Source organism: Ceratina calcarata, unplaced genomic scaffold, assembly GCF_001652005.2.
Source record: "Ceratina calcarata isolate Rehan_Ccalc_2016 unplaced genomic scaffold, ASM165200v1 scaffold554.2, whole genome shotgun sequence".
Lineage (NCBI taxonomy): Eukaryota > Metazoa > Arthropoda > Insecta > Hymenoptera > Apidae > Ceratina > Ceratina calcarata.
In genome coordinates, this window is record NW_017176727.1 from 155997 (window position 1) to 180627 (window position 24631).

At 36.6% G+C, this 24631-nt stretch overlaps 3 protein-coding genes across 24 annotated transcripts in view; 2 read left to right on the forward strand and 1 right to left on the reverse strand.

Moving 5' to 3' along the window:
* Positions 1-244: 244 nt before the first annotated feature.
* Positions 245-19346, reverse strand: cno (adherens junction formation factor afadin). Of its 20 annotated transcripts, none has more exons than XM_018031530.2 (28): positions 19131-19346; positions 17159-17263; positions 15604-15715; positions 15300-15492; positions 14917-15198; positions 14554-14837; positions 14145-14241; positions 12377-12476; positions 12019-12313; positions 11755-11873; positions 10996-11280; positions 10506-10785; positions 9768-10424; positions 9447-9695; positions 9228-9371; positions 9064-9129; positions 8904-8977; positions 8692-8810; positions 6436-8409; positions 5674-5778; positions 5284-5428; positions 4951-5205; positions 3870-4880; positions 3653-3782; positions 2751-3555; positions 2429-2682; positions 2238-2353; positions 1802-2141 (listed from the first exon to the last, which is right to left on the reverse strand). In XM_018031530.2, the coding sequence occupies exons 2-28, from the start codon at positions 17173-17175 to the stop codon at positions 1802-1804; spliced, it is 8508 nt and encodes a 2835-aa protein (XP_017887019.1). In that variant the 5' UTR covers positions 17176-17263; positions 19131-19346. The 20 variants fall into 20 exon arrangements, with proteins under 20 accessions (XP_026672844.1, XP_026672851.1, XP_026672855.1 ...); XM_026817049.1 differs by lacking the exon at positions 19131-19346 and adding an exon at positions 18175-18212 and having other exon boundaries at positions 6436-8406; positions 9228-9368; XM_026817048.1 differs by lacking the exon at positions 19131-19346 and adding an exon at positions 18175-18212.
* Positions 19347-19565: 219 nt separating this feature from the next.
* Positions 19566-23206, forward strand: FLASH (FLICE-associated huge protein). Of its 3 annotated transcripts, XM_018031544.2 has the most exons (4): positions 19566-19789; positions 19969-20043; positions 20127-20317; positions 20401-23206. In XM_018031544.2, the coding sequence occupies exons 1-4, from the start codon at positions 19766-19768 to the stop codon at positions 22838-22840; spliced, it is 2730 nt and encodes a 909-aa protein (XP_017887033.1). In that variant the 5' UTR covers positions 19566-19765; the 3' UTR covers positions 22841-23206. The 3 variants fall into 3 exon arrangements, with proteins under 3 accessions (XP_017887033.1, XP_026672865.1, XP_017887034.1); XM_026817064.1 differs by lacking the exon at positions 19566-19789 and having other exon boundaries at positions 19804-20043; XM_018031545.2 differs by lacking the exons at positions 19566-19789; positions 19969-20043 and having other exon boundaries at positions 20226-20317; positions 20386-23206.
* A 675-nt stretch (positions 23207-23881) lies between these two features.
* The window catches only part of LOC108629131 (transmembrane protein 35A), a 2667-nt gene continuing 1917 nt past the window's right edge, over positions 23882-24631 (forward strand). The window contains exon 1 of the mRNA XM_018031552.2: positions 23882-23992. Coding sequence (XP_017887041.1) covers positions 23882-23992 — 111 coding nt within the window. The remainder of the gene's footprint in view (positions 23993-24631) is intronic.

A 24631-nucleotide genomic window follows, 5' to 3' on the forward strand; every position in this document is an offset into this window, starting at 1 on the left:
AAATGAGTTCTTTCAGTAATATAATTTATAATTCTCTTTTAATTCTCAAACGATACACGCATATCGTTATTAATATTTATAATATAATTGAGATATGGCATAAAAATAAGTTGGAATTTGTCATGCACATCTTCATGATCATGATAAAATAATACATAGGACATAGGATGATCCTGATTAATCATACAACACGTAGTACGTATATGTACGTATATGCATACATCCATTTCTTCAGTCTTTCATAAATAATTTTTTCAGACAATACCTTTTTTTTCCTTTTTATTTCTCAATCACATCGTGTTTTACAAGAATTAAAAAATAAGTGATTCATAAAAGTAGAATCGTTAATATATGCAATAATGTACTGTAACAATACTTTGTAATAAGGTATACAGTCGCAAGTTATTTGTTTTACATAATTAACGAATTTCCTATATTGACAAAACATGAAAGCATGTTAGAAAAAATATAGTGCACAGGCACATATTCATATTTGCTATACACAACGGAGAATTTACTGCACATTTTTCATAATCTTTCTCTTCGTCTAAGCATCGATTTAGTTTTAATGTTTTTACAAGAGCGTGCTTTGCTAAAATAAAAATATAATCGAAAACATTAACACAAAGAAACATAAGAGCTATATGTTACTTTCTTTAAAATATTGCTTTGTAGGAATCTTGTATATGTGTACGTGTGTGTGGGTGTGTGTGTATAATCTACACTCTACACTACAAGCACACGTGGAATGAAATTTTACGATATCGACTATTATACGTCTAAGCATGATAAATCAAAGACGGAAAAGTAATGATCATCGTAAGATCCGATGTACATACACGAACAACTTTTTGCTGCATAATTTTATGTATATCTCTTTTGTTTTAAATTGCAAAAGCAAGTAAAGACGTACGACTATGCACCAAAAAATTGCACGTCTGTTAAGGCTAACAGATTAAGGTTCGTAATATAACGATCAACAGTAAATAACTATGTTTTTCTTTTTCGGTTCAAGTTTCTTTCAGTAGACTGTATCTATTCTCTCTCTCGCGTCATCATTTCTTTCATTTTAAAGCTGCCAAGTTTGATTAAATTCGTGCACGTTTTTCTAACGATTGCGTTAAAGCCTTCGCGCCTCCTAACTGAGTAATAAAAACGTGCATACGCGTACGCGTGGACCCCAGTACTCTGTACTCAATACGCGTAACATTAAATATAAATATGAAACAATATTGTAAATAACAAGTATGTAGTTCTATAAATTCAACTAAATTCTATGTACATAAAATCATTATACATATATATGTATACATATAATCTTTATGGTACGATATCTTACGTTGGTAAAGTTCATATAATAACTCTAAAATCCACGTTAATATTTTTCGTTGCGCATTACTATCAAATTTATAAACTATCGAAAAATACTTACTTGGTCCAATGAAACGAGTAGGATCAAATGCTTCTAACATGAGCTATACTTATGTATCGACAAATGCTAAAACTGCGAAAGCTAAGGGACGTTTGTTTCATTGTACTTTTTATACTCTAATAATTCTAGTCCAATGATAATTGTTCTGCGTGCCCGTATCTATTCTCTAGGCAAATATTTTTGATTGAAATGTGAATAGTTGCTGGAATGATTTGCGTATGCTTATACCGAATAGTTGGTGGCATTCAAAATAATGTATACAATTGTTGTTCTTAATCAAAGTCGTTACTATATCTGACCCACTCGTATCGATAACAATAATTCAACATGATTCTAAACAAAATAAATTTCATTTTTCAGTCTTGATTTCTATTGTTGCCGGTTAGTACTGTTACTGCTGCTGATATTACTGCCGTTGTTATTATTGTTAATCGGATTGCTGCCGCTGCTGTTATTGACGCTGTTGTGGTGATGATGTTGATGGTGATGGTTATTGCTATTTAGCGTTGCGGTAGTGGGACTACCAATGTTGTCTATCTCTCGCTGTGCGCGTGAAATTTTTACTTTGTCCCTCGGTGTTCCATCCTCGCCGGTTTCCATCGCGAACATCTTCATCTTTTCTTTGAAACTGAGTTTCTCAGGTACTTGTCCAACTTGAGAATTTTGTTGCTGCTTTTGCTTCTCTGCGAGCCGTCTTTGTCTTGGATCCCTAAACAAATTGATCGAACAATACGTTATGCATCTTTTTTGGGGCGAGAAATATGTACTAGTTTAAATAAAATTGATATAAAGAATATGACGTTACTTGTACACTTCCTGGGCGCCTATTACGCCGGGTGTACTAGAGGTAATCGAAACCGCGCCGGATCCGTCGGGTGTTTTTGGAGATGCCAACAAAATTTCTGCATCATTTATGAAATTCTGGAAATAAACGATAGATGCAATTTTCAATCTCAGTTGATGTATTCAAAAAACAATATTATTACAGCATTTTACATTTGGATCTTCTGTAATAACATCCATAGCTGTAGTTAAATTTCCGGACGACATGTTTCGTTGCATTTCTACATTCGCATTTGAATCATGAAAGGAGACTCTTTTCACGGATGTTGACTGCGGTTGAGATGTCAATGTCATTACACTAGATACGTTCGTATTGTTTGATCTCAGTGCACTCTGCTGCGACATAATTGCATAACTGGATCCCCGTTCGGGAGGCAAAGGCGCCTCGTTGTTACCATTCTGCGTAGCTATAAAGTAAATGTATTATTTTAGCTATTAACAATGGCAACGTATTAATTTTCATCTGAATACTTACAAGAGATGTTTGATCCATTAATGGCAAGGCTATCCAATCGCAACATGCTAGGATGTAACATTTGTTGAGTTTTAAGGTGGGACTGCGATTGTTGCAAACTATGTTGTTGCTGATATATTTGTTGCTGGATTTGTTGCTGCTTATTAGCTTCCTCGTCTTTCTTTTTGGATTGTATATCGTCGAATTCGACTTGCTTTCGCTTAATTTCTTCAGGTCTACGATACATCTCTCTATCTTCGATGGATTGAGATAAGCTAAGAGGTTTTTGAGAATGAATTAAGGATGACATCGACATTTGACCTGCATTATTTTGTACTTGATTAGTTTGTTCATATTGATAATCCGCTGATAAATGCATTCCAGAATTATCTTGTTGTTGTTGCTGCTGTAAGCAAGACGTTGGCGCATTCTGCAAGCATTGCTGAGGAGTTCCATTCCCTTGTGTAGTAGAATGCATCGAAGGTGCACCAAGCGATTGAGTAACATGATTGCCTCTGACAGATTGATTCATTACATTTGTTCTAGACAGATTGAGATGTTGTTCCGATGAATTGTTTCGATCTTGAGTCACTGTTCCACGAAGTAAGTCTTGCTGAACTCGAATATTTTCAGTGTCTAAATCATTACTTTCCTCGTCATCGTCTTGTTGGTTGGCAACTTCTTCGGCTCTTTTCTGAAAGTCCCTTTCTAACTGGAGTGCTCGCAGCTGCTCTTCCTGTTGTGACGTTCTATGAGGTAATGCACTCAATTCTGCTATTTGCTGATCTCTCCACTGTCTTGCAGCTTCTCTTCTACGCGCCTGTTCCTATATAACAGCAATAAGAATGTAAAAATATTGAAAATTACAAAAGTAATACGAACTACGATTTATATTCTGTCCTTTCGTTCAATTCTATGCCTACCCTTTCTTTTTCTTCTCGCTGCCATGGATTCGTAGCACTATATTGATACTGACGTGGTTGTAATGTAGCTCCGGTTACATTTGTTGGATAGTATCCTCCACGGGGAGGATCCTGCATACTAGCTGTGTACCTAGATGAAAACATTTAATTTCTTATTAATTATGCATTTTATTTACTTTCCCTAACTAGACAATAAAATTTTTTAATCTTCTATTACCTTGAGTCGGATTGTTTACTATAAAGAGGATGTGTCGCAGTGCTTGGTGGTGGCGGTGGTGGACTTTCTGTATATCCTTCCTCTGATGGAATGGGTCGTATAGAGATTTCATTCGGAATCGAACAGCTCGAGTCCTGCGCAGTTTGTGCTCTATTCATTCCACTATCACCAGTGTAATGATCGTTCCGCATATCCGAATAATATTGAGAGTTAACAGCAATATGCTGGTTCTGATCCATATAAGATTTCCCAACATCTTGAGTACTTTGATCTCTTCCGTAGTCGAGTAGCATCCCATTCGGCTGCAGACGAGACGAGTCGGGTTTTCCCCTCGATGATGCAGTACCGCTGTGTCCGTATTGGACGTGCCCCAGATTTTGTTGTTGCATGTTCTGATGCTGATGTTGATGTTGGTGCTGGTGCTGATGTTGATGCTGAAGTTGAAATTGATGCGGATGTTGATGCGGGTGTTGGTGTTGATGCACGTGATGAGATTTTCCATATTGGACCATGTATGGAGCATATTGCGTATCCAAATAACCGTAACTAGAAGCAGTCGTTTGTCTGGATGCAGCATGAGCAGACGGCGAGGACACAGTTACTGGTGGACTTGATCCCATATTCGGTTGAAGTACGACAGACTTCGTCGGCCGGATGGCAGAACTCATCATTGATTGGATAGGCGTATTTGGTTTTAGATTATACGCGGCTGGTCGGTACTGATTCGACGGAACTGGAATACCGCCTCGTAGCTCGCGTCTTCTAACTTCCTCTTGCATTTCCTGAAGCTTAGCTTCCTGTCGTATTATATCCCGTGAGGACTGTGACCTAAGAGGCGCTACAGAGCCTTGTTGTTGTGTTTGGCCAGGGCTGAAGTACGATTGTTGTTGAGGCTGAGGCACATACGCAGACATAGGACGGTCCCTGGTGGATTGGTTCGTTTCGTATGTTCCTGGACGGTTTAAAGAATTTTGCGAACCTCTCGAATTTTTCTGCAACTGCGGAGGATTTCTACAACGAACGAAGCGAATAGTAAGTAAATGATATGAAAGGGTAACCAGCAGGATACAAGGCTATCTACCTATCGTCCGAATGTTGAGATGGACTCTGTCCTTGCTTTGTGTCTTGGTTTCTGTAGATACTCAAATTCTGATAAAATCTTTCGGCCTCGTTACCCTGAGGGATATTCGAACCTGTTCCAGCATTAACATTTGGACCATTGTTACTAGTTGCCGCCTGACCAGGATTCAAATTCGGCGACGATTGTTGCCTACTCACGAGACCACTCGGTGGTAATGTTCCGATTCTGGTTTGGTCATGTAAATTATGACTCGAACTATATTTTATAATAAAAATTGTACAGATCAGTAGATAAGTTAAAATTCACGTGTAATATTCGGGAAAAAAAATTTACCGGGAACGCAACGATGTCGCACTGCTGATCGCAGTCATCGGTGGAGGTGGTTGTGTAACAGGAGGTGTAACACTGTTACTCGACGATGCCCTGCTGTAACCAGGGTTGAATACCTCGTGTTGCTGTTTGCCATCGGTTCCTACATCTGTTTTTAAAAACTACAATCAGTCCATTTGTTTATATAAAGTCAAATGTTCATTAATTGAGCAACACAACGGTAAAACAGAGGACAACATTAATTCAACATAAACAAGATGTAACAGAGGAAAAAAAAGCAGAATGGTATGGTTGAGTGTAATTTCTTAATCAAGTGTGATGCCTAAATTAGGCAAGAGTGTACCAAGCTAGTGAAGTGCAGCAATTGCCGTTCTTCGATCGTTTTCTACTTACTGTGCAATGCTGGAACAGACTTGCTGGTATGCATTTGCTGTTGCGGTGCAATTGCGTCGCGTCCAAGCCGCGATGGCAAGTCTCGTTCACTCATGCGACGAGGTCCTGCGATAGCCACATGCGGAAATATATGTCTATATAATAGTTCGCCACTTTTGTGATGAAGAGAAATTGAGAACAAACAGCGACTAGTTCGGCCAAAAAATTGTGTTCATGAAGCTATAGATTGCCATCGTGGGATCATTGCTAAACCAAGATGAAGATGTCTTGCGTGGTTCATGCAACGTACAATGACATTAATATTTTGATATTATTCCCCAAAAATTAGAGTCATGCATTGCGTATAATACATGCCTTGTAGTCCTTTAAACGGACGACTTATGCAATTGAACCTGCATTTATACAGAATTAAAAAATGAATCTAACATAAAAAAAGACAATGTATAAAATTGAATCCATGATGAAAACCAATGGAAGAAAATATATACAAGGCAACGTAGTGCATGGCCATCTCTATTATTGACTTTTAATTGCTTTCATGTACGTATCATGCACTTATCATTGGAACCACTAATTGAACGAAAAAATGCCTGTATATTGCGTTTAAAATTAAATTGTGGAAACAATGTTTGGAAAATAATAAAAATGTGCGATGTAAGTCGATGACCAGTACTAATTTCCACAACGTCGATTGTATTTGCAATATCAACAGGCACGTGTCACGCATTCCAAAAATTCGAAAGGGTGAGCTTAACTGCTTACGTAAGAAAGAATCGAGATTTGGACGAGTTTGATTTAATCTTGTGTACATCTCTCCATCTAGTGATCTTTCCCTATTTGCGCCAGACTCGTTATTAATTATGTGGACGATATTTTTGGCTTTCTTATTATTCTGTATAGGATTTTCACTCCTAGATCGAACACAGAGTTCGTTGTTATGTGGCCAGGAATATTTTCTGCCTGTTAATCTTAACTTGGTTTCGCTACGCGATAAATCTCGTACTCCTTTGAAGTTTGGATAGGAACTGGATAATTGCTTGACTGGATTATTATTGAGAAACAGTTGTTCTCTTGCGCTCTTTCTTCGAACTTGATTCCCTTCGGCCTGTACATTCCATGAAGATAGGAACTTCCGTATAGTCGGTTGCGCTATCATGTGATGTACTTCACAAGGAGATCCAATACTTTTGTTTAATAATACATAGGACGGAGATGAAGACAGAGACGGAGACGATGATGAAGAAGGAAAGGACTGAAAAGAATGCGGGGAAGTCACATTGTCAAGATTAGACATTTCTTTTAATTGTTCTATCACGTGTTGTTGCTCCAACAATGATAATTTTTGTTTACCGCTAACCGATCTTTTTTGCATATCACCTGATGTATTGAACGACTCATAAGCGTTATTTGTTTGTAACAGATCGTTTGTATCGTTTTCGATAGAGTTTATTCTGCTTCGTAAAACATTCTGTCGTTCCATTTTATTATTTCTCAAGTCTAACTCAGATCGATACTCCTTCTTTTCAATTCCAGTAAACCGGTTACTTTCACGGTTGTGCGTCGTGGCCGAAGAGAAATTAGGTTCTGAAACAAATTTCATCGAACTTTCTAATAATCTGATAGAGCTTAACCGTTGGTCGATCGATTCGACATCAGCCAATTTCGAAAAGTGTTTAGCCAAAGCTGCTACTCGACCGCATCCGAGACGTACTTCTTCTGGTGATTTCCAACACTTGTTCAGGCTAGACAAATCGCTTGATGTATCGCTATCTAGGCCAGACAATTCAAGACTTAATTCTGGCATGGTTACTATGGCAGCGTTTTTCGTTTTCCAACTTATCGTATTTATTTCGGACTTATCAATTTCCTTCTTCGATTCATTGCTCGATGATGATATCTGCATCTTTTCCTCGTTGCGTTTTTTGTCATGGACCTTTTCAAGTATAATTTGTTGTTTATTCTCTTCTATATATTGTTCTATATTCGATGTTTTATGATCATAATTACGCGGAAAATTTGTTACGACGTCAACACTATAATTATCTAGAATATGATCACTTTCCGATTGATGCCCGTTATACTCGTCCGACTTGAAAAACGTCACTGGTTCATCCGTTTGATCGATATACGGTATTGAATCAAGACATAAATTACCATATTTCAGCGATTCTGAGTTCGAGTCTAAAATTGATTGACTCGGTGATTCAAGAGAAGGTTCAGGTTGACTAATTTCCGTAGTAGATAACGTACAGTGGGTAGAGGTGTGCAACGTATCCGTCGACATGTTAAAATTACGAAAATGTGTACTATTATGACCACCATCGCTATTGCTATCACTACCATCACAATCACCACCACCATCACCAAAATTAGCATTGCCACCTACGGACTCGTTACGTTCCTTTTGTAAAGAATATTTTACGTCTTCATTGTTTACATTCTCGTGAATTAAAGAAGTAGTTGTTAACGACCACAACGACGAAGTTTGTGGAACATGCTGCTCGTAGAATTGATTCGGAATGCAATTAGACGATGAATTGACTGAATCGAAAACGCGATGATATTTCGCGTCCTTCGGAGGAAGATTCGCACCTGGTACTGGATCGATCGAATCGGCCTCGTGCTTTGGCACGTTCAATAGATTACCCATTGAGTGTGACGTAGATGGCTGCTTGTTCGTTTCCTGCACCGCTGAAGCTTCTAAGTTCTCGGACTTGGGTCGAATCTTGTGCGCTGCTTGGGAATAATCAGTTAGTGAAGCGTTAGTTAAGCGATCATGAATGTATCTCGGTATTTCACAAGACAAGGACACGACATTAAGGATAAGGAGACTTGTGTGACAAGAGGCCGGATAGCTATTGCGAGCGAGGATGATTTATGAAAGCATTGTTAAGCAAACATTCCGAGTTGCTCATTTGATATTCCTTATTTCGACATATTTGTTTATATCATTTGGTACACGCCCAGAGACCTTTGTTTCGCCAATATCGGTCCTTTTAATGATCGAAAGATACATACCTCTGGTCATTACCGGTGATGGTTGCGACAATAAAGTAGCTAAACCATGATATATGGCACCTTGTTTAGCAACTTCCAATGTTACTATTGGTCCGGTGCGTACCAAATATTCAGCAGCCCTAGGAATAATAAAAGTATAATCGTACGCTAGCATACATAGGATCATAAGAGATAAATTTGTATTTACGAAATCATTAACATTTCATGCTTACTTTTCTTGAGTAATTCCTACCAAACTTTGTCCATCCACTTTCAGCAGCTGGTCACCGGCTGTCAATCTTCCATCCTGAATACACATTGCAAACCAACAGATAAAGAACTGTTCGTATTTCTGTAAGACATCAAGTTTTGCAAAAACTTTTATTCACTTACAGCATCGGCAGCGCCACCCGCAACTACGCTCTTTATATATATTCCAAGCCTATCCTGACCAGCTCCCTATAAAATACCACAACTGAATAGAACATTTTCCAAAAGAGAATAATTTAAGCTAAATGTATAACGTAATATGTATCTGCGTGTGATAATCTACAAACCTTTGCCGCAACAATACTCAAACCCATCCCATTAGTCGATTTGTGCAATTTTATCACTTGTATCTCGGGTTGAGCCGTATTCGATCCTGTATGAGAAGAGTAGCCTCCAGATCTGTTACTCATCGCGCTTGGGCTACGGAACTGCTAGGATAAGATGAGTTTTTTCAGTGATCATTCGAAAATATCATTTGTTATAGCCATAATAAAAAGGATTTTTACATTATTATGATGGTCTATCATGTATATAGTCCAATATCCACTACTGGTAGGTTGTGGTGCCATGCGACAGAGACCGTCTCGTTGTAATGGCGCTAAAAATTCAGCTAATCCTGGCGGAACTCCGCGAATCACTTCGCAACTATATCCATCTTCGGGAAGTAGAAGCGCTAACGCAAGTGTAGGCTCTTCCTCAAGTCGAATCTCTCTGCCATCGGCACGTGCAAGCGTGTCAGCCACGCTTTCGGCTACCTAAATATGGATGTTCCGAATGCATAATAATGTTGAGCATACTTGAAAACTGCTTATGTCACGTTGACTTACCCTTACAACATTTTCAATTAATTCTGCTGGAAGTCTGGGTTCATCTGCGGCCGGTTGATACTTCTGCAACAGCGCTCTCACTTGCAGAGAATTTAACTTGAAACAGGTGGAACTCAATGTAGCGAGTTCTTCGGCATTGTATTTTGGTGCTTGAAGAAGGTGCGTCGCTTGCATAATTGTCGCTAAATGGCACTGACTTGCAAGTTCCAAGCCTTGTCTTTCCGCCCAAGTTTCAAGAGCATTTAGTCTCGCTTTCAATCGACGTCCAAACCATCTAACGCACAAGTTTGTATTCGAAACTAACGCATTAAATGCGGTTGCGTTTATCGTATGAAACAGATGGCTGAAGAGTTGTATCGTGAGGGCAGCATTCACTCTACATCGTCTAAGTAGTGTCATTGTACTTGAAAAGATCTGAAGAACTCCAGCTTCTTTGGCAGGCTCATCAGCATCAGCCATAAACTGGGACATCGCTGGTGCTAATTCCAAGGAAATGCATCTAACCAACGATGCAAATGCCGTGTGAACGGCGTCTGTCAAAATATCTTGTGCCCTTGTTGAAAATGCCCCCACGTGACGATCGTTTTTCAGCATATGTAGTAATTCCGAGCCGTTCGCAAGCCAAAGAGCCAAAGAGGATGCGTCCATGTATCGTTCCTATAAGCCATCCATTTGTTTCCAATGATTTTCAAATTGTAATAAACGAAACTCTTGCATTGTTTTTTAATCATTTCTCACCTGTATTACTCGTTGTATCATGGTAGCGACGTTCGCCAACATCACAGTCAGCCTGTGAGCTCTTTCTGTTGGTTGCAATTCTGGTCTGTAATGCGTGCTCGCACGATATCTCGCAGCTAAGTATAGTGTATACGTTGGAGCCAACTTGAATTGTGGTGCTGATGGTTCCACATCCGTGATGACCGCATGAAAAAAGGTTTCCTCCGTTTCCTCGAGAAATTCCAATACTGCTGGTAAGATGGGATCGGTTCCTCGTGGTTGCCGATCATTCTGCAATGTTCTATAAAAATAGCGAAAAACAATGTTACTTGTTATGATTACACATTTGAAATTTATTTAGTTATCTAGCGAGTTTCCTTTTCTACTTTACTTATAAGGTCCGATGTCTCGGCTTACCCTGTTCTTCGGCCCCATTGATTGAAAGAATCCATTTGTTACAGAGACTTCTAAATGCAAACGTGACAAAGGAAAGAAAACCGTTTTTCATTACCTGTTACCATCTCTGCTGCTGGTGAGACTGGCAGTTTCAACATTCCCATCAAGATCGAAAGTAGTTTCGTAATTGTGTGTGGATTCCGGCACTTGTGTCGAGTTTCGAGTATGACCAACAGCACCACCAGGTATGGACTTGCTTAGACTAGATGATTGAGAGGATTGATGCTCCTGGCTCGATTGGCTCTGACCCTGAACTTGATTCTGTCCATTATTTGGGGTTCCGGACATCGACCCGTATCTATCCACGTTTGTCTCTTGACTGGCCAAGTCTGGTGAGCGTCTACGGTACAAAAGCAGGCAGCGTGCAAGAAATAAAGCAACAGACCGAAGAAAACAAAAATCAAGTGCAGACAGAATCTCCTTCTGCTATTCTCCACTCCCTCTTTTATTTAACAGAGAAGAAGACAGAAATGAAAAGAACTCGTCACGCAAATAATATAAGAAGCGTGCTTGAGACGTAATGTATTTTCTATAGCTCCGTTCTAGATCTAATGAAATGCTGTCAGCTTATACGTACTACGAACAGCTTACTATATGATTTATCCTTCACATTCTTTCTGTTTTTATACCTTCTCATCCTATAATTTATTTATGCGCTATTACTTTCTCACCTGATTCTTTTTCCGCATTCCATTTTTTTTCTATTTCGGTGACCTTGCAATGCGCTTAATATGAACTATTTTTTCTAAACGATCTACTAAGAAGTTCGTACTCGCATCGCACGCATCAAAAAAATAATAAACAATACGCATACCGTTCGTAACCATATTCAATCTGTCTCGCAGAATCATGTCGCTGCCTGATACGTTCATCGGGTGCTGGATCGATGAACTTAAAAGTATGTAGTCTGCCAAATTTCACGATCGCCCCATTCTACATGACAAAAAGGGGAAAAAACAAAAAATAAACAAAAATGAACAAGTAAAAATAAAGGAAGTATACTCAGTTATATTATTTTCATTATTTCTCAAGTCTCAAGTGTTTCACGTACGTAGGTATCTTAACAATTACTGCATACCTGAAGTATTGTTGTCTGATGTATCCTCTGGTTGTTTACGTAAGTGTGAGCGTCTCTGGAGCAAGGCGTGAGAGTAACGATATTTTCGGTAAAAGCTATAACGCAATGTCTTGGCATGACAGTCGGTCCTGTTAGAGTGAGGGTTTGAGCTTGAACCGCTTGCGGACCTATCGGCCTTTCCGAACCCACCTCCGTCACATTTGGTTGCAACCGATGTCGTACAGCCGTTCCATTTGTAATTTCGCTGCCATCAGGATTCAGTTCCAGCAAGAACGGCAGTCTTTCGTCTTCATACCTGCGCAATACGTGTCTTTTCAACTAACTGTTCTACAATTCCTTACCACGACTTGCAACGAACCTGTTGTGGTCTAATTCGTTCCACTTGCCGCTTGGTTTTTTCTTCCGTTTCCGAGGCACATAATCAGCAGGTCTTCTTCTCACGTGGAACATAATGGAACCTGTTAACAATATCAAACAGGTATTACTACCCTTAACACGTAATTGCAAAACCAATTTTTGGCTTCAATTCCCATCTATTTCCTCTAGTAATAAGACATATATTATAATATATATTGTCACAGATATAAAATTTGATGTTCTACCCTTTGCGTGTTTATCTGACCTACATACATAGTGCACGTGCGTCGACATAACCGCGCCTTTTTACCTTGCTATTTCTAACGATCGATATCAACCGATTCACCGAATAACATTAGTCTCATTACTAAAACAATTGATCAAAAAATTCATCGAACTTAAGGAAACAACATTGAATTAAAACATATAATGCCACGGCTTCTCAATTTCAATAATTATAGATACTAACAAAATTCTATCCAAAGAAAAAATGAGACTTAAATGATATATATGCATGCATACAATATCAACAGTCATCGAAATGCATCGTATCGATCTATGTGATAATAGATCTATTTCGTGGTGCAATATAAAATATGCTTCGCAACAGTCACAAGTACATACAATAATCAAAGAATCCTCGCAAATAGATAACTATTATTTAGAGCAAGCTTAGAAATGCTTACGTCTAATTCCCCAATCCATCATCGTGCGTAAAATTCGTTGATTTGTTTAAACTGGTCCCTGAATATATTTATATGGTATGTGTTTACGCGTGCGCGTGTACTCGTCCGCGCCTCTGGTCCCCTTTACGATCGATCACTTCAATTTTGGTCCTCTATGTTTCACGTTTTTCTCCTTTGTAATTAAGACCGGAGAAAACAAATGGGTCAACTACGCATGCGAAATATTTCGCACCACATTTCCTATACGTTTTCCAATAGTTTACAAATAACATATTAAGTACACGTCGAAATAAAAAATCTCAGTTTCTTTACCAACTCGTATATGTATGTGATCGTTTACTGCTTGACATGCCCTAAACTTTTTCCGTTTTGTCTTTCAAGTTCAATAAATGCATCAAACGATACAGATAAAAAAAGAAAGAGAGAAGATGAAAGTAAACTAGACTCTCTAATTGACAGACTATTACTAGAAATAAATACCGACGTTTCACAGCCAGGTAGATTTAGGATTTACTGTCAACCCATTTTAATATATACGACGCACAACAGTGATTGCATCAAAATTGGAATTCCTCAACGTGCATCATTTGCTCCTTTACACCGTAGTTTGCAGTATTTTGTCACACAGACTGACGTATTGCATCGCGTAACAAGCAATAGAGAATGTTGTTTCATTCTGATTAGTAAGTTTCATATAAAGATTTAAATGCTCCTTGCAAAACGAAACTAAACTAATATTTGTTTTTTATAAACAAAACGCAATTTGCAATATGAACATTTATATCACGATTAACAGAAAACAATACTAAATACGTGAGAACGTTTCACGACTGAACTTATGCATTGCAGAAACGAGGGTTCGGGGGCGGTACTTCAGAGGCAGAAAAGCACGCGCGCGCGTTAGACCTATCGACTTATATGTACACGACGCGACGCAACGTGGCACGCCGCGCATAAACACTGTACCGTGTACTGTTGTATCAACGCTATGTGCAACTATTTCCAAATTTTTTGATTTTCGTAAATCTTTTTATTACCTCAAATTTGGTCACAGTATTCTTCAATAAAAACACTCGCACTTACCACGTGTCGATGGATGATTCATAAGAATGGCCAGAGGACATTCGTCATCGTCTAATATGTATTCTTGTTGCGTTCCTCCGTTATTTTCACTATTTACCTACATGCAGTATTTCAAAAAGACAAAAAAAATGTATATACAAATATTAAAAAATTCTCGCAATATGAACTACGATTTATTTAGCAATGCCGACTCTATTATAAATAACTTTCCAGATTTACGTAACGGACATTAAATTATGTTATGCAAACACAGAAAATTTGTTCTCGTTCTCACATCTAGAAAAATTCAATGATCGATGACGGTATGATACGTGTACGCAATATTTATTTTCTTCTAACACACAGTACACGTGCTAAGACTTAATGTGATACAACTAATACCTAGTAGTAAATAGAACTAAAGACTGACCTGAACAAGACAGTACTGCTGTGGATCAACCTTCTCTAGACCATATTTGGAAAGCATCTCCCGCACGACCTGAACCGCTGAATCTCGGACACTTAAGAGTAAAGTTTTATATGGGACATCCTTGCAGAGTGCTTCGCCGTAAATCTTCAACGTTCCGCCAGTATCGGGACCACCGTCTTTACTCCGGAATTGTTGTAATTTTCTCTCTAACTTTTGTTGACGTCGCCTTCTCATCACAGCTTCCGGATTTGAAATACTTCTGGTAAAGCTCGTTTCAGGTAACTCTAGACAATAATTCTTTATATTAGCATACAAACAATGTAACTAACTCAAATGCATTCACGAGTAATATCATTTACTCACCTGTATACAATTTTTCAGCTACTCCATTTTGATCGATGGGTGCAGCATTCTCGTCCTGTTCCAAACTCTTTAAGCGACTCAATTTTTCCTGCTTTTTCATTTGTTTCTTCTCGCGTTTACTCAACTTTCTACGAAAACTAGATCCATCGGAAGAAAAGCCGACACCTTGAGCGTTAGTCTTGTCATCGATTCGTCTTAACAAAAAACGCCCTTCACGGTCATCGATATGCCAATTGAGCTGCACTAACAATGGTTTTTCATCGAGGCCAAGTTTACGCTCTTCTATGAAAAAAAATAATAAAATAAACTATAAATTTAAACTTAAAATGTAAAGTTGCAGCTGCATGTTATAGTTATGCATATGTGTGTGAATATATACTTACCACCGTTTTCATGGATTTCGTAAAGAGCATACTCTGGAACTGAAAGCATTCGCATATCTGGACGGAATTTTTCAATAAGGGTTTCAATGACTGCTTGACTTGTCGCATCGGATGCCACTCTAATACATTTTGTTGCAACTTTCTGACCACTGTCTTGAAAATAAAATCTCATCACTCCATGAAACTCCAGATCCTTAAGGAAAGAAAATAAGTATTATAGCAACCACAATTTCGAAAGTAAGATCTTTGCTGAATGTCTGGAGAAATTATTTTTATAACCAATATATAATTTGTGATAGCTTACTTCATTTGGCTCTGAAAGCTCAAATAAGTCTAATCTATTAGCGTTCCATTGCTGAATGACGCCGCGCAATGCTTCACGCTCAGCCTTCTTATTCGCCAGTTCTGTGGCCATTCTGAAATAGAATAAATTGAAATATCATTAATATGTTCTTCCCATTACTGACTTTTTTCATTTTTATCCCGACATTGTACGTCCTTTAATATATCGCATACTTGTTTTACTATCCGTTACATCAATCAGCAATTATGCAATAATTACCCACTTTTTCGCAACTATATAATCAAGCAAAATTCAATTTAAACCTAACACACCTACGAGATATCTAAAGGCGTTCTTATCATTTATATCAACAGACAAATACGAGAGGAAAGTTATGTCAATAAACGAACGTGTTCTATCACATCGCGGTAATATTTGAAAGCTATCGTAATTTGCTCACATTATCAACATTGTTATTGAAATGTTAATTGAAAAATTGAAAGAATTGGTAATAAAAATTAGCAAATATGCATATTCTCGAAGTTAAACTTATCACCAGCATTTATCCTTAGTATATATATGTACTTGCGTATGTATTTGTACAAGATTATATAGCATAAGAGGCTTCTTACTCGAAGAGAAGCAGAACTTACCGAGAAGAAATATTTTCTAAGTAAGGAGTTACTAGCGTCGGGTGGACAGTTCTAACACATTTAATAAAGGAAAACTTTCAAAAAAACATACATGACCCTCCAGAATTGAGTAAAATCAAGATCACGATATGTCCGACAAGTTGCAATCGAGTCGAGTGAGTAACAAAGCGAAAGAATTTTTGTCACAATCGCCGAAGGAAAGAGATCGGTTCGAATCGGTTGCGATCGTCTCGACTCGGACGTCCTCGGCAATGATCGAACAAAATCGGATAAGCTCGGAGTGGAACAAGTCCAACGAGCAAATCGCATACCATGCATTCCGATCTTGTTCGACAGCACTCGGTCTTAAAACCATAAAAGCGCGCTCGAGTAATTCTAATACGCTCGAGTAATTCCTCCACGCACGATACACACCCCTACAACTTGCTGCCACCGATTCTCCGGAAGTTATTCCCCATACCAAATATAAGTGCATGCACACGTACAATTCTCTCTCCCAACCGTTCATGCTGCCAAACCTTTTACTCAGAAACACGCCTCTATAGTACACGCCACTAGGTATGCGATTTCATTACGCATTCTATCTTGCTGCTCATTTTTCTTACATACGTGTAACGATACACGTACTTAGACGCTTCATTAATAAATATGGATAAATAAACAAATGATTACATGTAATACTTAACATAAGATGTAACGAACGGACGCTTTGGCTACAAAATGAGAGAAAAGATTTATACGACTTCGTTTTATTCACTTCTTTCTCAATTAAATGAAATTCCAATTGAATACTGTAAACTTTTGAGAAAAGGTAGGTTTTGAGGAAATGCAGTAATTAGCAGATGGAATGCAGTAAATGAACGAAACTTAAGGATAGGATATAACACGAATATAAAATACACTTCAAGTGTCATGCTACTTACTCTTCTGAAACTGTCATTCTTCTTGTACCAAGCCAAGTGAAATGCAGAAGGCAATGAGGAGTAATGAGGACAATCGATGGTCCAAAAAACTGGACAAGTCGAGAACTAACAGAAGGAAGAACATATAAAAATTCCAAATTTTCCGGATCTACTTAGAAAAGACTCAAAGACAAATTTTCTCGGTAATACACAGAAATGGTCGTCCTTTAAAACTTTTATGAGACATCATTACGTTTCGAACTATCTTATTGGAATTTACAATTCAATAATATAATCCGAGTATACAATTTAATAATATAATCCATTAGCGAGAAGAACACTTTTGAGGCACAAGTCAACTTCACAAGTACTTATTATCCAACTGGCAAATGAAACATTTTTTCTGCTTGAATGCCACTTAATAATTTCCTATGAAATAAATTACGTTTAAGGCCGACAATTTTACATCAAAAAACTAAAATAACAAACGCCACACCCAAAGTTTTTTTGTTTTACACAATATTAAGAGCTGCGCGTACACCGATACCTATCTCTTGCCGCGTAATTACTAACTGACCGACACAATCGGACTCATAAAGCTTGGGCCTCAAGAGTGGGAGAATATTGTATACCTTTTGCTATAGCAGCAGTATAGCATTTTCTTCAACGACCCCTACATCTTTCTCTTTCTATCCCCCCTTCTGCAAACTATTTGTACCCCTACTTTCCTTTCACGTTATGTGTGTTATATTCACTGCCATCGCCATGCCATGATACATACAACCGATACAACATACAACACAACTTGGTCCGATCTGGTCAGATTCATACACTGCTTCGTTTAGTTCCATTCCATTCCGTTCCGTCCCATTATGCACATTTATCCGTTTCATACTGTTTATATTCAAAAACACTGCACATCTTTTATATTTGAAATAATAAATGGCAAATTTAAGAGTACAAAGAATCACGTGGCACTATAAGTGAACATAGTAATTGATTATAAAATATTGGAAAACGTTTCTTTCAGAACTTACTCGGAGTTTATACATATGCTCATTACACATATATCCAAGAGTGTTTTACTCATACGCCAACTTGCTAACTAATGAAATGAATCTAATTTTCATTGTACGGCTTCGTACGTAACATCATTAACACATTATACGATTAAATCCAGATAAACGAATAAAATACATTGGTAATGTTATAAATGAAAAACAAAACGAAAGGACTTATTATATCTCATATTTGGAATTAAAATAACAAGCATTTTCGGAAAAAATAAGCGGGTTTCCATTTTGTAACCATTTCATTTATTTCCATAATAACGTTATAGTACCATTAAGCTGCCGAAGCAATGTCAAAGGTGGATGCTTGTCTGGATAGTCTGTTTATTGCCGTTAACTAACCATTTCCTGCTTACTTCGTTCACAGGAATATAACAAATAAAAATGTACAGCCGCGTTTCTGCTCTCTAATTTAAGCATTTCTAAAAGAGACCTTTATATGTACTTTCCTCATCATCTATCTATCTTTCTATATACATATAAATATTCTAAAAACCAAATACCACTCACTGATTCATTACAAGATCGCAAGAAACACAAAATCTATATAAGTGCTGATTAAGAAAACTTTCGAAAAACTTTTACTCCTAAAAGACGAGTTATTGAAATTGTCAAGAACTCATATAATTGTGTTTCGCAATTTACATAGTCTCTTACAGTTACTCATCATGAAACTATGGGGATGAAATGAAATGAATGCTATCATGTTCGAAGCAATGGAGTACAGTTCCACAATGTATATCTACTGCCTGAACGTGCGCTAATTGTTTGTTACGGGCAGTGAACAAGTGTCTTACGAATAAGTGTCTCATGCATATTGGTCGATAAGTAATAATCCATTCGAAAAGTCCATAAAAATGTACTGGGTACTATCCATGCTGCTCTTTCAGTTCATAAGCTGCATATATTATAATGTTACTTACGTTAACCTCTCACGTAATCCTGTGTAATGCTCTAAGTAACTTTTATGTTTTCTTCAGTCTGGCACAATTATTATTTGTAGAAATTAATATGCATAAAATTTCCGATTTGTACTTTGTCCGTTGTAAGCAAATTGTTCAACTTATCACCTGACACTGAACACAACATTGCAGAATTGTTAATGCAAGATGCAACCAGATGCAACTACTGGTGATCTGATCAAAGTGACTATATACTCTCTCTTTTGCTGCACTGATCATGATTACTGACTGATACTTATTCCTTCGGTGTATAAAAAATTATCGTTGCGTATTCAGGCCACGCAGGAGCGTACTATTGAAAGTGAAGATATATAAATAATAAACTATATAATATGTCAACAATATTACAAGACGATCGATAATAAGTAATAAAAATTAAAGAAATAAAATAAGCTAAAAATAACACCGAACCTTCAACAACAATTCAATTACAATCACAGATTCCAACAGGTGTCGCTTCGCTAAGTTCGAATCTGATCCAACGGGAATAAATCTCGTAATGTAATCTTTCTAAGTGTTCTTTACTTACTTATTCCAACCATGTTTTTACATCATGACTTTTTAACAAATATGCATTTAAAATACTGTCCAGTGACATGTGTTATAGAAATCAAGAACAGGTGAGAATACGATAATTGTATCGTTGAATAAGGTTAATACAACGAACAATAAGAGTGAAAGTAAAATATATATATGTATTTAAACGTATAGATACATAATACATACCTCAATAACGAAGTTCATGTGGTGTGAGACTACATTGTGTACATTTTCTATTAGTAACAAATGTTTATTGCAGAAAATAAAACACATGGAGGACGATATCGATATTTATGAAGATTTACCGGCCTTTGGGACAGAAACCGATGAAAATGTAAATATTACGAAACACGTACTTTAAGATAGGTTAAGCTCAATCTAATGTAATGTTTTGTTTTTTATGTTGAACAATATTAGTTCACGAACAACAAAGAAAGCATTATTGGTGAACAACTGGAGTTAAAAAAACAGATTGAAGAACTTACAGAAAAAATAGCAAATTTCAAGAAGATTAATGAAAGTTTGGAAAAGAATTTATTTTCATTATTAAAAACTGCAAAAGCAGAAATTTCACGAAAAGATAGAATGATAGATGAATTAAAAAAGAAGTAAGTACTTTCAAAATCTGAAATTTCATATTCCACATTTGCAGAACTATGTAAAATTCTTAATACAGATGTCATTAATATAGGTTGGATGATATTACATTTAAAAGGCATATGTATCATAAAAATGGCAACAATACGGTCCATAAATCTACTTTACAAGAAACCACTGTAAATGCACATCATAAGTCGACGAACGGTTACTTTTCTCCTAATCAAAATACCATTGAAGCAGATGTTAATGATTCATATTATAGCCAAGTGAAAGATGAATCAAATAACAAGTACAGTTTAATTCCTCTTACCATTTTTGGTGAACGTGTAGCTAAAAGAATTGCTGATGAACAAAATTTAGAAAACAAAGACAATGTGAAAAAGTTTAACAATAAGAATGATAATAATAATGAGAATACAGAAGGATATATAATTGAAAGTGATAAAGAAAATGGTTCCTTAGCAGATACTAATATCCCTAATTCAACAGAAATCCAATCTCCTGTAATTACAATATACAAAGAAGATAAATGTGCAAAAAGTTCATTGGGAGCATCAAAATTAGATACAGTGAATGATATTCGACCCAATAATAATGAGATGTGTTCTAAGACAGAAGAGAAATCAATGCCAAATACAAATTATATTGGAAAAAGAGCACGGACAAATGATGAAACAAATAGACACGATTCTAGAAAAAGAATCAAATTAATCGAAGAGGACAGTATTACTGAAACAATAAAAACAGAAGTAAATACTAACATAGAATCTACCATGCATATTAATGAAAGGCTGTATTCATTATCAAATTCGGATACAAGGCATAGTTGGACTTCAATTAGACGCCCAGTTGAAGATTACAAAAATGAAGAAAGAAGAGATTCAAAACACAAGAGTAGTTCATTGCGTGATGATAGAGATACTGCAAAAAAATATCGCGACTTCGATGTTCCTAAAAGAGACGATTATCGATATAATCACAACGAATATTATAAAATTAAATCAAGAGAACGTGATCGCGCCGAGAATTATCATTGGTCGCGCACAAGAGCAGTATCGTATACGAATGTTTATCGAGAGGAACGATACGGTAGAATCCAACATACTAAGTATACTAGTCATGAAGACAAATTTCAGAAACGTTATAATTTTCACAGCAACAATATGGATAAATCTAAAAATTTCAAAGACGAGAAAGATTCCAGTAACACACGCAACGTGCCAAAATGTTGCAATTTTGAGCGCAACTCTATGGACCAGAAAGTCACTGAAATTAAAAGACATGATCGTTATAATGACTATGAGTCACAAAAAGCACGATCCAGAAGTATCGAGAGACCACATAAACAGAAAGCTAAAAATACAAGAGATTCTATCGAATGTTTAAAACATTCAGAATCGACAAATCGAACCATTGAAAAGGATGAATTAAATATTGAACGAATAGCACCCATTGTCAAAACAGAAGACGCACAGATAAAAAATGAACTACAAAATTATGCTGAGACGAAATTAGAACATACACCTGTAGAGTTGGAAGACGGTCAAATTTTTGATAGTCCTGAGAATAGTCCCTATAAAAAAGAACAGAATGGAAATAAAGTCTCAAATAATGAAGAATCTGTCCACAGAGAATTGGATAATCATCTTTTTTCCAACGTTAATAACTCGACATCTGTAAAAGCTACAGACAACAGTTTACCAATTCCAAACATTGAATACGTTTATTCTTCGAGAAGTACAGAAATTACTGAAAACATATCAAATAACGGAAGCATCGAAAACGTAGAAAATATTGAAAAATTCATTCACAATTGTGCTTCCCCACGTGATGAAGCAGGTAAGAAAGAAACAGTCACATCGGGTATAATTTGCGCGTTAGAAGGAACAACAAGAAACGATCTTGAAATTAACATTACTAACATTACGGTCGATAATTGTGACCGCGAAATAAATTCAGAGGTGTGTACTACATCAATCTCCAAAACAGAACCAATTGTATCGTTAGTTCAAAATCATCATGAGTTAGTAAAGGAATTACCGGATGAAAAATGTGAAAACACACTAATCACCGTATCTAAAGAAAATTTGATAAAAGATGATTCTTTATCACAAGTCACAAATATTAATATCGCACAAGAATCATGCGCTGATATCATCAGTACCATAGAGTCATTAAAGAAAACAGATAATGGAAAAACTGATGAAAGCTACGTGGACAATACCATTAATGATACAAGAAGTGATATTAAAAATGTTGGAAGTACATTACCAATGAGAACAGAAAACATGAATTCAAGCATTGTTACAGAAGCTAGGGTGCAAGAAGAACAAGAAGAGGGTTTAAAACAATCTAACAATTTGTCTGGCAACCGAAATAATGATAAGAATGTAAAAATTAAGGCTGTAAATGCATCCGGGAAAATAATTGTGCTTTTGCGTCGTAGAAAACCTGTGTGTTTGACAGATACCAGTGCAAATATGACTGTTCATGTAAATAACGAGCTGGAATGTGGCAGTAACCATAAATAGTCCCACAAAATCTAATTGCATAGTACAAGTCGTGGCCAGAACAAACGCACCTTGATCGAAAAACTGTACGACAATGGTAATAATAACTATAATTGTAATAACATTCAGCATTAATTTTCTATTTACATATAATCAGTAGTGTATAAAATGCATTAATAGGTATGTGGATTTAATTTTATTCTACTAGTATTTGTTCCTGCATACTATATATTGTTATTGTCACATTCTGGTCATCGAAAAGGTAGTATTATGTACAAACTTTTGTAAATAACATGTACATAATTTACATGAAGTAACAAATATTCAAATTGCCTTCAGCTTCATTTCTCATGTTATGAATTATTATATTAAAAAATGTTAAGTTAATTTTTTACACTAGAAATCAATTAAATGTTTATTTTCATTAGACATTTATATTTTGTCTGAATAGAAACGACATAACGTATAATTATATAAATGCATTATATTATACAATACTTGGCTTGACTTGTAATTAATAATAGTAAACAAACGGGGGTTAAACACCGGTGAGCACCGGCATCAAGGCAGAAGAAACCGATAAGCAGTCTCCAACAACGACGATTTACTTGACGTGTCTCTAGAAAACCTATCGTGAATTACGTTGTAGCTTGGGGTAAGAGGTAAGATGATGCGTCGCGACGCACAGCGTCCCAGCGACGCGGACGCTCTGCGCTGTCGCAGTCGGAATAGACCGAGCAGTACCGAAAGAGAAAAAAGAACAAGTATGAACATTGATATATTGTGTACACATAGTCGTGTCTAAGTAAGCAACACTCGAATAATTGTTTGAAACATTCTTAAGAATATGTTTCTAAAATCGGCAAACATGTATAGTTAAAGGCAAGGGTAAACAAGAAGAAAGGAACGGTGGAGAAAAGAAAGTAATGAAAAAGAGGATAGTGTACTAAGTGAACACTAGCCGCGCGTAACGAATTTGCGCCTACGAGTGATTCGTCCAGTCTAGATTCCGAATCGATTCTTCTCTACGTCTACCGCGTCCGTGTCGCAAGTTGTCGAACCATGGGTTCGATCGTACTAAAGTCTCTCTCAGTTCTCCTTGGAATATTCTTCGTTTTCGTCGGTACTATGAAGCTGACTTCTCACATTAGTAAGGATCTTCACAAGGACTTGGTGAGTACTTGACATACAATTATGTAACATAACTTACCCTACTGAGCAGTTAGCATTTGAGAGATTATTACCCTTCTTCAATATTAATTTTCGTTCGTCGAATTATTGATTTCCGACCAAATTTTAATGTTGCTCTATTATTTTCTCTTTTTTCAATTCTTGGTAACTGCGATAAATTTATTTTCACCTTGTCCACTGTGCTGTTTGTAGACTTCGCGTGATCGATATATCGCATGTTTAGTTTTACCTTGTTAGGACGATCTGTCAGTGATTCTTTCTTTTCCATCTACCGTTTACTTACTTCTTGTTTTTTTTTTATAAAAACTTAAGATATTCCGCTCAACATTACTTAGGTGTACAAAAATGTATAAATAAACTATTCAATTTGTACAGTTTGTCTATCAAATAAAATATAAACAAGGATATTATCATGCACGTGTTCGTATACATTGCACTTGCAACATAATATACGCACATAAAATTGTTTTTTTCCTTTTTTTCTTTTCATCTAATTAATCATCTCAAGAAACAAAACACTTTTTATGTTTGGCAATGTATTTAAAGAAAATATCTATGACACTTCTTAATATTCAATGCAATACCATAATATGTAACAAATATTTATTTGGATCTTGATTT

Excerpts from the sequence above, each read along its gene's own strand:
- cno (XM_026817043.1), bottom strand. The coding sequence starts at position 16,553 with ATGCATGGTATGCGATTTGCTCGTTGGACTTGTTCCACTCCGAGCTTA. Across the intron at positions 14,242-14,553 it reads AGCAGTACTGTCTTGTTCAG|GTAAATAGTGAAAATAACGG; the intron begins GTCAGTCTTTAG and ends TACTGCATGTAG. Across the intron at positions 11,281-11,754 it reads ATTGAATATGGTTACGAACG|ACGCTCACCAGACTTGGCCA; the intron begins GTATGCGTATTG and ends TTTGTACCGTAG.
- FLASH (XM_026817064.1), top strand. The coding sequence starts at position 19,912 with ATGTGGTGTGAGACTACATTGTGTACATTTTCTATTAGTAACAAATGT. Across the intron at positions 20,044-20,126 it reads GGACAGAAACCGATGAAAAT|TTCACGAACAACAAAGAAAG; the intron begins GTAAATATTACG and ends GAACAATATTAG. Across the intron at positions 20,318-20,400 it reads ATAGATGAATTAAAAAAGAA|GTTGGATGATATTACATTTA; the intron begins GTAAGTACTTTC and ends TCATTAATATAG.